The sequence below is a fragment of the Quercus lobata genome, chromosome 6 (assembly GCF_001633185.2).
Source record: "Quercus lobata isolate SW786 chromosome 6, ValleyOak3.0 Primary Assembly, whole genome shotgun sequence".
Lineage (NCBI taxonomy): Eukaryota > Viridiplantae > Streptophyta > Magnoliopsida > Fagales > Fagaceae > Quercus > Quercus lobata.
In genome coordinates, this window is record NC_044909.1 from 36,409,290 (window position 1) to 36,423,445 (window position 14,156).

General features: G+C 32.3%; 1 protein-coding gene across 1 annotated transcript; it reads right to left on the reverse strand.

Annotated features, from left to right (window-relative positions):
- Positions 1–8,337: 8,337 nt before the first annotated feature.
- On the reverse strand, positions 8,338–10,063 carry LOC115994018 (dof zinc finger protein DOF5.7-like). Its single transcript, XM_031118030.1, has one exon. The coding sequence runs from the start codon at positions 9,746–9,748 to the stop codon at positions 8,588–8,590; it is 1,161 nt and encodes a 386-aa protein (XP_030973890.1). The 5' UTR covers positions 9,749–10,063; the 3' UTR covers positions 8,338–8,587.
- Positions 10,064–14,156: the final 4,093 nt, after the last annotated feature.

Genomic DNA, 14,156 nt, shown 5'->3' on the forward strand with positions numbered 1-14,156 from the left:
TATTACAATAATTTGTCTTTTGCAGAATATAAATGCAAACATCCATAAAAGGATATATAACTGCGTTTTTACACGTCTTAAACCAACCATGTCTAAAATCATTTAATACTTTGTGTGCAGTGTTATTTCTGCTAGGGGTGTCAAGGTTCGACCCAACCCGTGAACACGACACGAACCTAACACGGGTTTTTTCGGGTTAGGGTTGGACCTTAATGGGTTTAGGTCATAAACGGGTCGACTCGAAAGCGACACAATAAGAAACATGTCATAAGCGGGTTAACCCGCATAACTCGCAATAGACCCGTTTGACACGCCAATTTATTTGTGTCAACCCAAAATGACCCACTTAACACAACTCGTTTAACTCATTTAACAAATAAATATTTATTTTATTTTAAATTTGTCAAATACCTTTTATATCCAACATATATTTTAAATTTAAAAAGAAAAGTGAGTAATTACAAAAATTTACAAGGGATATAATTGGAAATTGAAACTTTACAAACCCTAGAACTACTAATACTTTTTTTTTTTTTTTTTTTGGTATAGAACTTGCACAAATAAAATTGGATGAGCTTGTGGAAGATATTATGAATTTGGACATCAACAAAGAATCTATAGATGATAATAGTGATCATAGTCAAGATTAGTTCTACTGTTTACTCAAATTCTTTCAATATTGATACTTAGTATTTGACGAGTTCCAAGGATATTATATTTTTTTTGAACTATGTTATTTTATTTTTGTTAAACTTAGTTATTTTGAATTTGGTTGAAGTGTATGCACTTCTTTTGGTGTGTAAAGAACTTATTTTATAGATAAATGTTATATTTTTGTTAAACTATATTATTTTGAATGTGAGTTGAAGACTTGAAGTGTATGCATTGCTTTTTGGGATGTAAAAAAAAATTATTTCTAGATTGATGTTATATTTAATATTATGCAGGTTGAAATGGGTTATGTTACATTCGTGTCAATCCAACACGACTCGTTTATTAAGCGTGTCAAATGGGTTGGGTCAGGTCAACCCGCTTTATTAACAGGTCGGGTTAGGGTTGAAGGATCATAACACGATTATTAAATGGGTCGGGTTAGGGTTGAGCCATTTAGTCGAATACCCCTACCTTGACACGACACGAACCCGACACGCTAACCCGAATTGACACCCCTAATTTCTGCTCAAGAAAAATGAGCATGAATTTAATTAGGGGTAGCCTTAATTACACAGTTTCATACACATCGTACGATTTCAATTGTTTTTTGGTGAGTGTGCGCAATAGATTTTAATCTTTAATTAATTAGATCCAAAGAAGAGAGAGTATTGCTTTAAGAGTACTGAAAAATTACTGCAATAATATAGAATTTCGGATATATTTGCTTTCAACATGATTCACAGTGGGTGATAATTAATGGTTCAAGTTGTTTGAGGTTTTGACCTGAAACATTTCCATTTGTAGTCAACTGGTTGATTGGTTAGTTAAAATTGTCTAAAACTCTCCTTCGATTTCACAATTGAGCTTAGGATATTCGGATGAGCTTACTTATTAAGGCTGCAGTTAGTTAGGCCTGGGTTAGGTTGATCAGCCATTGATTGCAATTATTATTGCCCAAGTAATGGTAGTACCTCTCATTTTTTTTTTTTTTTTTTTGATAATCGGTAGTACCTCTCATTTATTCCTAGCAGAGTAGAGATCATGCATTATGTTTAATAGCTGTGACGGAGCTAGGATTTTAGTTAGAAGGATCAAGACTAAAATAAAAGGTTAAAAACAAAATTAATTCCTGAAAAAGAAAAAGAATTCAACATAGCACATAAGTAACAAAATAAACAAATAGGTAAAAAGAGTAATCAAAAAAATTATAATGTAATTTTAAGTTGTAATTTACATTTAATATATGTTCGGTGTCAATTAATATTTTCGCATCTAGTATCTACATTTCTCTATGATTTTAGTCAACTATAAGTATATAATTGGCTTGAATATGCTTTTGTCCTCAAGTTGTAGGGTCAATTTCATTTTAATACTCAATAATTATTTTTGGTCAATTTAGTCCCTAGTTACTTACTCATTTCAAACATGTTTCAAATACTACCTTTGCCATCATCTAGCTCTCAAAATTTAATGAGGTGGTTGGCTAAATGCTTAGTGACACATTAAAGGGTTTAATAACAATAAAAAAGAAGTCTAATTAGTTTCAGTTGAAAAAATAAGAAGAAAAAAAACCACCACAAGTAAAAATTAACTCACAAAAAACCATATATTTCTAAATAAAAGTACTGTCATTTCTTTTTCTTGATTTTCCTCCACTTTCTTAACAATCAACTACTAAGAAACCATTTTAAGATTATATTAATTAAGCACACCGGCCATCCACTGCAAACCCCCATTTTAGCCTCTCAATGTGTTTATGTTAGTTTTTTTTTTAATCCTTGTTAATATATTAGCTTATTTATTTATGTAACGTTTCTCAAAGCCCCACTTCTTTTAAATAAATTTTTTAACAAAAATTTAAGAGTAATGTTCAGGCATAAACTATTTTACATTTTTATAAACTATTGATGTGATAAATTCTCACTAGTTCTTATTTGGACTCACCATAAATATCACATTTATATTTATTAATAACCACCTATTATATCAGTAGTTTGTAAAATAGTTTATGACTTTAGCAATTTTCAAAACTTAATCCAAACGCATGTTTAAACTGATATTTGTGCTTAGTTTTGGCCAATCAATTTGGTGACTATTAGGGGTCAAGTAATTGTCTAGTGATGATAGTATTTTTTGTGGTGCCTAATGTTTGTAGTTTGAACTCCATTATTTTTTGTGGTACCTAATGTTTGTAGTTGGAACTCCATTACCCCTCTTCCAATATCTACTTATCTAATAATAATAATAAAAAATTTATTGTTATTTTTGAATAACCCTAGCCATAGATATACTAGTTTTAATGGATTTGAATTTGCATTTGGGTGTCCTATATACCACTACTTTCAAAGAAGGCTGTCAAAAATTACGATACCTATCCAAAAAGAGCAGGATCGTATTAAGAACATTTAGGATTGTAAGTAGGATCGCGTAGGATCATGTAGGATTGAATCATAGGATTGTTCTGATCCCACTCAAAAATGAAAATTGGTTTGAGCTGACAGAAAGCCAACTACCTCCAATGGATAGCAAATTACCAATTGCCCAATAGAACCTTATGAATACTGAAGTGTCAAAATTACATTTAGGTGAACTGAAAATTAATCTTAAAAAATACCTAACTTTAAAACTTTAAAATCCCTATTCATTATTCAATAACTAAAAATCGCATAGCCCCCTTTGTGATTACCCCATGGATGCTGGTGCTGAGTTGGACATGGATGGCAAAATGGATGATGATGATAATGATTATGATGGTGGTTATGCAAGAACCTTCGAATGGATGATTCAATAGTCACTTCACCTTATTATTCATATTGCTTTTGGAGTATTTCATATTGTAGTTAGCTAGTTTCCATTTGCTAACTTATTTTTGATTTTGAACTTGAAACTAATTTTGAAACTTTTTCCATATGTGTTGATAGTTATTTTGGTACTTGATTGCTAATTAAATATTTGCTGAACTTTTTGGATATATTGTGTTAAAACTTAATTATATTTTTTTCATTAATATAGATGTGATGATGTATGGTATACAAATTACGTCACATTGATACAAATTGTTGTTTTTTGTTTTTTATTTTTATTTTTTATTTTTTTAGGGATGAATTCATAATTTATGTGATTATTCAACATAAAAAGTCATTACTATTGTATTTTTTGTTATTTTCCCCAAAAAAATACTCCTATAATCTTAACTATGTTCTGCAATTCGATCTTATAGTCCGCAATTCCACTTACCTCCCACGATCTTACATAAGATCCTGATTTTGATAAGCTTGCTTTCAACCATTGTTTTAAAGTTTGGAAAAAGTAGCAGTTCTAAATTTTTTGGCCCAATCAACGACGACGCAAATAATTTAATTAATTATTTAAGAATATAAATAAAAACTTAGATAGAATAAATTTAGAAATATTTTTTAGTTGTGACATTGCAATTCAATCAATCCACCATCGTATAAAAAAAATAAAAATTTAAAAACACACTCACAAATTACACGCCACTAAAGGCTAAAATAGGAATGATGGTGATGGCTTGGTGGAAGGTGTGGGGTTGAATCGTCAGGGTTAAGATTAGAACTTAGAAATAGAAGAGGCCAAAAAGGGTGATGGGATGAAAGTATTTTTCTCGTTTTGAAGGAGGTGAGGCCCTCCCACCGTCAAACAGGTCATCACAGACAACACAACAAATTAAATAACGTTATTATGCGATGATGACATGTTTGATTAATTAGTTTTATTGCCAATTGCCACATAGGGCCTTTTTTAGATATATATCTATAGAGAGAGTGGATCTTCTAATTGCACTATCAGACTCACACATAGCAATTATTTCACTCCTTACGAATCAAAATGATGATAAAATATATTGATTGATGAATCACATTAATTCATAGTTTGGTTGGTGATTATCATTTATCAGTCGTCTGATCAATCCAAACGATTATGGCGTTTGGAATTTGGTTTCTTTGTTTTCTTTTTAATAATTTATATATACAATAAATAAAATAAAAATTATGTACAGTATCTTAGGTATTGTTCTTTAAGTTCATCTCTCAAAATTTAATTATGTAGCTACTAAACTAAAAAATCCATTTTCATTCTATGAGAAAAAAGATACATGACATAATTTTAGGAGGAGAACTTAAGAAACAACACCTAAGTACTGTATTTAAGTCTTACTCTAATAAATATCCCATTGTAAGGGAAAGAGGCCATGCCACTTGACTTAGCTACAAATTCTTGGCAAATTTGTCTATTTTTAATATGGTTAAGTTTCAACTTGTGATTAGTGTATTGTGGTGGTTTCATGTATAAGCAATGAAATTTTGCTTCATTTATTTCATTGTAAAACACATATGGTTAAGTTTCAACTTGTGATTAGTGTATTGTGGTGGTTTCATGTATAAGCAATGAAATTTTGCTTCATTTATTTCATTGTAAAACACAAATTAATGTAAAATATTTTTCAAGTGTTTTGTGTGACATGTAAAATATTTTTTAAGTGTTTTGTGTGACATGTAAAATATTTTTTAAGTGTTTTGTGTAACATGTAAAATTTTTCAAATATAAACCAATCAAAGTTGCCAATGTTGAAGGTTTAATGATATGACCACAGTCACCTATGACTCTGGCAACCAAACTACCTGTCACCAGACCATTGGACCTTGACACTGAATGCCAAACCAACTAGGCTAACGATTTAGCCACCAGATGGAGGGGAGTCACTATATTTTTGTGAAATGTTTTACTAAATTTTTAAAGTTAAAACGTTTTACAATATTTTACAAAGGATTTTATGATTAATGAAAAATATTTTTAGGTTTAAACAAATTTTTTACAATGAAACAAATATAATAAAATGTTAAAAATATTTTTTATAAAACAATTTATAGCGAAATAAATGGAGCTGACAACTGGATATTGACATTTAAATATGTTGTAAAATTCAGGATGGATTTGGGTATATTCCTAGATGGACAGAGGAAAAATGTAGCGTTATTCCCATGCACTTACACATGGACAAGTGCGCTCCAATCATATACATCTACAGAAAACGAAGATAGGATTTGTAATTTCGTATATATAGATCGAACAGTGCAGTCACCCGTGCAATTAACAACCTTTCAGCAAAGCAAGAACACACCGCATGACTTTTGTGGTGCATTTTGACATATATGGAGTTCTGAGTGGATGGTTGATGAAACCATCAAGGTCGGTTGGTGGGGCCAGGATAATGAGGTACCATGATAGGTGGGGTGAAGACGAGGAGCACCATAGAGTTTCTCATTCAGTCATGAGCTTCTTGCAGGGTGTAAGTTGTAAATGACAGTTGACACAAACACAAGCAGTCACAACCAAAAAGTTTTTCTCCCACTCACTCTATCACGTTAATCACGCAACTACATGTTCAGTTCTTCTTCAGCCCTCTCTCTCTCTCTCTCTCTCTCTCTCTCTCTCTCTCTCTCTCTAACAAAATACTAATTATCATAAACAGATAAGATGGAAAATTTGACTGTAAATAGTACTTTAATTGTTTTGTACCATACTACTTGCCTTTAATATAAAAGGAAAGCCCCTGTCAGGTTATTACAAAAAATTTCACCACATTTTTTTTACCATTCATAGTTTATCGCATTAAAATTGTGACAAAATTAGTGATACAAAAATTATTATATTCACACTTTGTACATATATAAAACAAATGTTGAAATGATTGCTATGCTTTTGAGGAGTTTGTGTATGAGAGAGAGAGAGAGAGAGATAGATGTTACACATAACATATTTTAAGCACCAGCAAGAAGATAAAGTTAACTAGGCAAGATTGGGAACGTAGCAAGCAAACAAGTTAGGGGGTTGGTATATCTACAATATATGACCTATTTAACTTCAAAAAACCTAGGAATGTTGGATATATAAGATGTCCAGAATGAATATAGTGGCTAATAGCAAAAAACGGTCTCATGAAAGGAAGCCTGGCAGATGTAAATTACATAATGTAATAGCTCACTGTATTGAGTGTGCGTTTGCCTAAAAATTATATTGCGTTTTGCGTTTTTGGTTAGGTCCCACAACATTATTCACGACCCAGTCAAACTTGTGAAAAACGCGCATAAGCAGTAAATTCTAGGTCCCACAGCACCATTTATAATTTAAAAATTATTTTGCTACGTGTTTTCAACAATAAATTTTCAGTTTTCAAATCAAAATCAGATAATGGATGTCACTTTGTGAAATGCTGTAGGCAAAAGAAAAGGCAAAGAGGGAGAGAGAGAGAGAGAGGTTGGCCTTTGTTACAGGCTGTGATCACTGATCACTCAGTTACAGTCTACAGGCAATATAAAGTGGTGAAAGACTAGAAGTGGTAGAGCTCTCAGAAGAGAGAGAGAGATAGATTATCTTTGTACAAGAAAGAATAGCGCACTAATAATAACCTTTTTGGCATTTAAGGAAAAGAAGAAGAAATGGGGTAAAAGTTAATTAGGGGACAAGCTAGAAATCCATCTATTTACGTGACAATGGTAACTATTCCAAGAAGAATTAGAAGAAGAATTCGTATTAGTGGAGGACCAAAAAACCTAATCATTCATATGAAAGTTAAGTTACATGCTCCTACATATGGGCCAAAACAATGTGGTGTTTAATAATTAAAACAATTGCATGCACATATATCCTCTTTTAATAAGAGATACAGAGGGAGCTTAATGCTAATCTTTTTCAAGATTGAGGGGTCCAGTTTTTTCACAGAAATAGTGAAAGTGAAGAATAAAGATAGCAAAAGCAGCAAAGAAAAAGCAAAGCTTTTCTCTCTCACTGGTCACAAAACAGAATCACAATGAGAGATGATATGCTCAGTGGCAATTAGCACGGAGGGAGAGGCTCACTCTCCAAGACTCTAAAAGGCTTAACACAAAACATTTATTTATTATTTATTTATTTTTGCTATACATACCAAAAAGAAAAGAAAAACGAACCCTAAGGCTTTAGATGCCACATTTCTCTCTTTTTCTTACTCTCTCATTCATTCAAATGTTGACAGTCTTTCATTCAATACGCTTTCAAACCACCACTTTTTCAGACACTACCAAATCACACCACACTGCCCCTAATTATTATGGGGTGCCCTACAGAAATAGAGAGAGGGGCAAACGCTATAGGCCAAGCTAAACACTGAGAGCCTAGGAAGAGGCTGAGAATCAGCTAAGGCCTTTCCCAGCCACTGCTACTGTGCTTGTTTCATATATCGACATAGTTCTGTAGCTGTAGCTGAGCAACCTGAAACTCAGACCTTGATAGTTGAAAGAGATGGAGAGGGACAAACCGAGACAGTGAGAGTTCGGATACAAACTGAACATAAAACAAATCAAAGATATGCCATTAAGGCACATATAATAACAGTCCCAAGTCCACCATATAGATTCCAAAGTGATTTTTTTGAGAAGAGTAGAGCATTAACAACGACGCTTCAACAAAGTATTGAGGTAGAACATCAAATCCTTTGAAAATCTGTGCCAAATAACAGATTCCATTTTTCAAATCAAACTTCATAAATAAAATGATCAGCCCTGCACAGACATATTTGTATATATTTAACTAGTAATTTGCTACCGTAGTCGGCAATATTGGTCCTGCATTTACATGCAAAAGAAATGGAAATCACTACAATCAACAGCATCAATGCTAGCAACCAAAAGAAGAACTAATTATGGCAAATGATCAACATAAAATAATAAAAATATTAGCTTGATTAATTTTAGAATAAAACACTATCTCCTTTTCGCAACTTTTACATTTTGATCTGCACCCACAAAAGAAAAATAAACAAACAAACAAAAACAAACATATACCTAAATGAGTTTCAGATAGTTTCACATTTTCCCTATTTTCACCATCCTTTAATTAAGCTCTCTAGCTACCTCTTGATGCCCCTCATCATCTAGGGCAAAGCACTATATTGTTGCAAGTCACCCCCCCATGCTTGAATTCCATTCCAGTTGCTCGCGTTGTCATTACCACGATTGCCTTCACTGTCGGTTGGAGTAGGAGTCACTGACCCATAAGAGTTCCCAAAGAACCACTCAGTTGGTGTGTCACCACTTGTACCACCTTCTTTTCTTGAGTTTTCAACACCACAAGCTTCCGGTTTTGAAATCTCCAGGTTCTGAAAAACAATGGGTTGTGGTTTCTGTGCGTGGTTTTCAAGAGGAACTGAGGAAACGCTGTTATCCTTGTGAGTATCTCCACCAAATAGCATAGCTAGCCTCTGCTGTTGCAGCTTCCAGTGCAAGTCTTGGTTTATAGAACTCAGAGATTCTATAGAAGAAGCAAGACTGCTGTGAACGTTGAGAGTGCTCGTGTTCTGAGCTGGAGCACTAAAACCAACACCGCTATTATTAGGATAATTAAAACCCATCAGAGAATTAGAGGTTCCAGATGGATCAAGAGCAAAACAAGGACTAGTAACACTTCCAGAAGCCAAAGTAGCAGAAACATCTCCAAGTCCAAAAGAAGAAAACTGGTTGTAAACACCAGTAGTTGGAGGGTGATGAAGTCTTGGGAATGATAACCCACCAAGTTGAAAATCCATGGCTGTAGGAGATAAACCATGGAAGAATTTCAAACCACCGATCTCTGAAGATGATGAACCAGAGTCTTTGGAGTCACAAGACAGCCTTGAAGATGACTTGACCTTCTTGTTTTTCCGGCAACCACCACCAATGGGAACGTTTCTCAAGGCCCCACCTTTTGTCCAGTACCTTCTACAAGTCTTGCAGAAATGCCTTGGCTGTGTGAGACTGTAGTTGTTGTAGTAGCAGAATTTAGTGTTTGGTGAGTCACAACGTGGGCACTTTAGACCTTGCTCTGGTGGCCTTGCCGCCGCTGTTTTCCGGCTACCGGCGGAGCCTTGGTTCTCATCTTTTGTCACGGGCTTCGCCGGAATGTTATCTTGTGACATCATTGCACTTGCAATTGCAAAAAGAGAGAAAGAGAGAAAGATAGGTATGTGGGAAAGAAAAAAAAATTTTAGATGTGGGTGTTGTTTTGTTTGATCAGTTTCCTTTGGCAGAGGCAAAGATACTAAATTGAATGGTTTCATGCATGGGGGTGAGAAATGGTGAGATCAAGGATGTTGATGGATGGGTGCCTGTGATCTTCATCAAAGAGAGGGAGATTGGGATTTTAGAATATAATTATAAATATTATTAAATATATATATATTTATATTTATATCCTATATATATATTATGGAGGGTACTTTAGGAGCCGGGGGACTAGATCTGTGAGAAGTGGAATAAATTTAGTAAAAAAAGCTACTGGCTTCCACATGAGACTAGAAAAAAGTAGTCGGTCTATATATGTACAAGGAGAGAGAAAGAAAGAGAGAGAGAGTAGAGACAAGGAAGCTATAGATTATCTGAAACTGAACTGGCAGAATGAGAGATCCACAACTACAAGAAAACGATTGGATATAACAAAATTCCTATTCTTCATGGTTGATGATGAGAAATGTTGGTCATTTATGAATCATAATTAAATCTCATGTAATTAAGCACACAAAGGGGATTCCTTTAATACCAATATATAAACAAATCATTCCATTAATTGTATCTGTATGGTACTTTCGTAATACAGATTTACTAGTTTTTACTTGGTATTTTTAAGACATTTATCCCCATTTCACTTTAAAATGTATTATATACAAAAAAAAAAAAAAAAAAAAAACACTCATCTCCTTAAAAATCCCTACTTGATAAAATCTTAAAAGGTTGGTTTAAAAATAATGCAATTTGTGAATTCTCTTTTTATCTAAAGTATGGCATTATAAATTTATGATTGAATTCATAGATAATTTGTTCTAAATTACTCGCTCCAAATTTCGATTCGTTTGTTAAAAACATCACTATCCCGTTTCTGTTATGGGATTACTACTACATAACCAAAAAAAATGAAAAACAAAGAATCAAGTAGGTACGGGCATTTGGTCATCTTTTGGATGTGACGAGTGGAAGGGAAGCATGATTCATATACATGAAAGCGTTAGCATAAAAATGCTTGTAGTCTTGGATTTAATAGGAAAAAGAAGAGGACATTTTATCCAAGTGGGGGGATAAGATAGAGCAGCAATGACAGGGGGCAGTGGGAGTAGGGCTAATTAGTAGGGTGAAGCATAGAGTCAGTGAGGCAAGCAGCAGTGCAGCAGTGGGGCTCTGCCACTCCCTGCAACTTTGTCTATTCCTTCCCATGTAATGTCCCTTTTGAACCTAAAAATTAACCTCATCTCACTCTACAGAGCCCATACAGGAATTCGCACGTACGAAATTCCCCTCTTTCTCTAATTTATGTCATCTCATATTAACCATTTCATAAACAGTAATCAAGGAATCACGACATAAATACTGTAGGTGTGTGACTTGGTGATTGGAGTTCTCGTATCGCTTCACATGATATTTAATAATAATTGAGCGATTTCAATAATAACGCTTCAGTTAGTGTGTTGTGTCCACGATAATAGCCTTATCAAGCTTTTGGTAATATATATAGTATTATTCATTACAATTACGTAATGTGAGGTTAATAAGTCCACACTAAAAACCCACTTTTTTTTTCTCAAAAAAAAAACCCACTTTTTTATTGAAAAAAAAAGAATCACGACATAAATAAAAAAGGATTTCTTTCAATATATATTTGCATAATTTCTCTTATAATATATGAGTAATTATTTGAGAGAGGGGGACTATTTAATTAGAAATTCAATAAATCTAGAGACACAACAAAATTCATAATTGTATGAACTATCAGACCATAAATAAAGAATTATAAAGTAGTTTTAGCGATAAGCAAATATGAAAATCAATAAAATTTGTGAAATTTGTTTTAAAAACTCTTTTATTTTTAACATTTACTCTTATAAATATGGCCTTAGTAAAAGGCTGCTGATTTGGTTTTAGAGTCTCAAGATTAGACTAGTCCTTTAAGGAGGCAGTATACCATATGCTCAACTCAGTATACCATATGCCTTTGATCAGTAGCCAATTACTCCATATGAGCAATGCAAAGAAAGCTTTTTTAATTAGTTCATTGATTTGCATTAATGACTTGTGAAGCTCTCTCAAGTCTCAATCTTTTAAATTCATGAACACCCATATGTCTCAACCAGAGTAACCAAACTACTCTCCTATGGTACATGAGTCAGGGGTGCAAAAGTAAGTACATCTCTGACGAACCTCAAAACTGCAAAAAGATACCCTTCCCAATACTTGAACAACCGGGTTTTAACGGTCGCGATCATTTCTTGCTAGTTTGTCTTCTTGTAGCTTTGGCTGATGGAAAACTTTCTGGGAACCAGAAGATCTAGTTTTACTCTGAGAGAGAGAGAAAAAAGAGATTTTCTTTGAGCCCATTTTATCTGCTATTGATTGCAGGGAGACAATTGAAATTAATTTCTTACTTTCTGGCCTTATCCATTAGAAACAATAAATTTAGTCGCAGTTATTTATTTAAGAATTAATAGTTATGTTAGTGATAATATCTTCTATCCTATGTGAACTCAACAAAGCAACATTTTTTTTTTTTTTTTTTTTTTTATATAAATCTGAAACAAATTCACCAACAATTCAACACAATCTTCGAAAATTAGGACCCAATCTAACCAGCCAAAAATATGAAATTATCACTTATTAACGTGCCTTTAACAATTGTTTATTTTTTTTAAGCTTATTTTTATATTAATTATTAAAAGATATAGTTTTTGGAAACTTTTATATTAAACATGTCATAAAAAGTTAAAAACTAGATAATTTACCCCCCAAAAAAAAAAAAAAAACTAAACTTTTTTCAGCATTTTCCAAACACACACTTAGTTTCAACTTTGCTCCCCTCCCATTTGATTTCCCCCCCCCCCCCCCCTTCTCTTTTAATGAATTTCTTTATATATTTCTTTTATATCATAATTATAACCAACAATACATTATTATTTTTTACATGTCAAAATTTATTCAAAAATAGATAGAAAATCTTTATATTTGTACTTTCTTTTGTGGTTCAAATTTATAGAAGGAAAGTGAATATAGAAATTTTTTTTAAAAAAAAAAAAGGAAGAAAGGTGTAAAAAAGGAACATTGTTGATACATTTAAAGCGTGATAAAAGAAATTAATAACACCTTAAATTCTTTATATAGTAATTTATTCTCCTTCAAGAAATTCATGTATAAACGTTTAATAAAATTTGGGATAATTATATAATAGTATGAGTACTCCCTCTTCCCGTGTGTATTAAAAATACTTAGTGTTCTTAAAAAAAAAAAAAAAAAAAATACTGCTACAGCTATAACTATTTTACAACATTGTTACAAATTGTTGTTGTGACCAAATTTTAATTGATTCTTATCTAGGCCAACTAATAACATCACTTTTTTATTTACTAATTATCATTCACCACATCAGCAGTTTGTAGAAGTTCTTGTAAAAAAGTTTGTATCTCTAGCATTTTCTTAATAATATAAAAATACCAAAGTTATACTTGGTGTCAATCTACGAACTAAAAATCCTTCATTTCTTAATGGAATTTTTACTTAAAAAAGAAGAAGATAAAATATAATAAACAATGCAAAGTTAGAGAATTGAAATAAATTTTGGTGAAACTTAGAAGATTGGTTTTGTATTTTTGCCTATAATAAATATTCTACCTTTTTTTTTGGAGTTTTCTTACACTAAGTATATCATTAAGTATTCATTTGGAAGCAACTTATTTAGTTTTTTGTTGAAAATGTGCTAAAGTATACTTATAAGCTTTAACCAACTTATTTAGCTTTTAAAAAGTTATATATAAAAGTTAAAAACTAAAAGTTGAACTTATAAGATAAGATCTAGCCAAACAAATACTAAGTATACATATGAATGGATTTTTATATTTTATATCGGTGTCAAGTATAATGAAGACCGAAGCTAAAGATGACCATGGCCCAAGTTGCTTCGAAGATTAATGCCACTGATCTCAATGCTTTTCTCATTGATATCATCTTAAGCACTACCAAAATTTTCTTGTGTTTGGGACTTTTGACTTTGTTTTGGAGTGTATTCCAAAAGGTTGGTAGCTAAAAAAAAGGAAAAAAAGAGACTTTCTAGAAAAATTTAGTTAGAATTTTGTTGAGTTCATTGAGGATGTACTTTGTGATGGACCGATTATAAATCTTCTATCCCACATGAGTATCTTGCTTTATATTCCGCTAATCGAAGATTAGCTACCACACATTACCTTTATTTTTTCCTTAATTAAAAGTGACCAAAGTTTAAAATGAAAAAAAAGGCAAATAAAAAAGTGTGGTTGATGGAACACTAAAAGTGGAATAAAAGATATGTATTCATGGAGGACCCATGTAAAAAATAATTTACCACCTTAAAAAGTTGTGAAACTCAAGAGATGATGGTGTAATTTGTCCAAAATAAAGTTTTTATTTGTAACTTTAAAATGAAAAAGAAAGAAAAAATATGTTCATACTCAATTT

What these genes read in the sequence shown, in the direction of transcription:
- LOC115994018 (XM_031118030.1), bottom strand. Translation starts at nt 9,748, where the DNA reads ATGAAACCATTCAATTTAGTATCTTTGCCTCTGCCAAAGGAAACTGAT.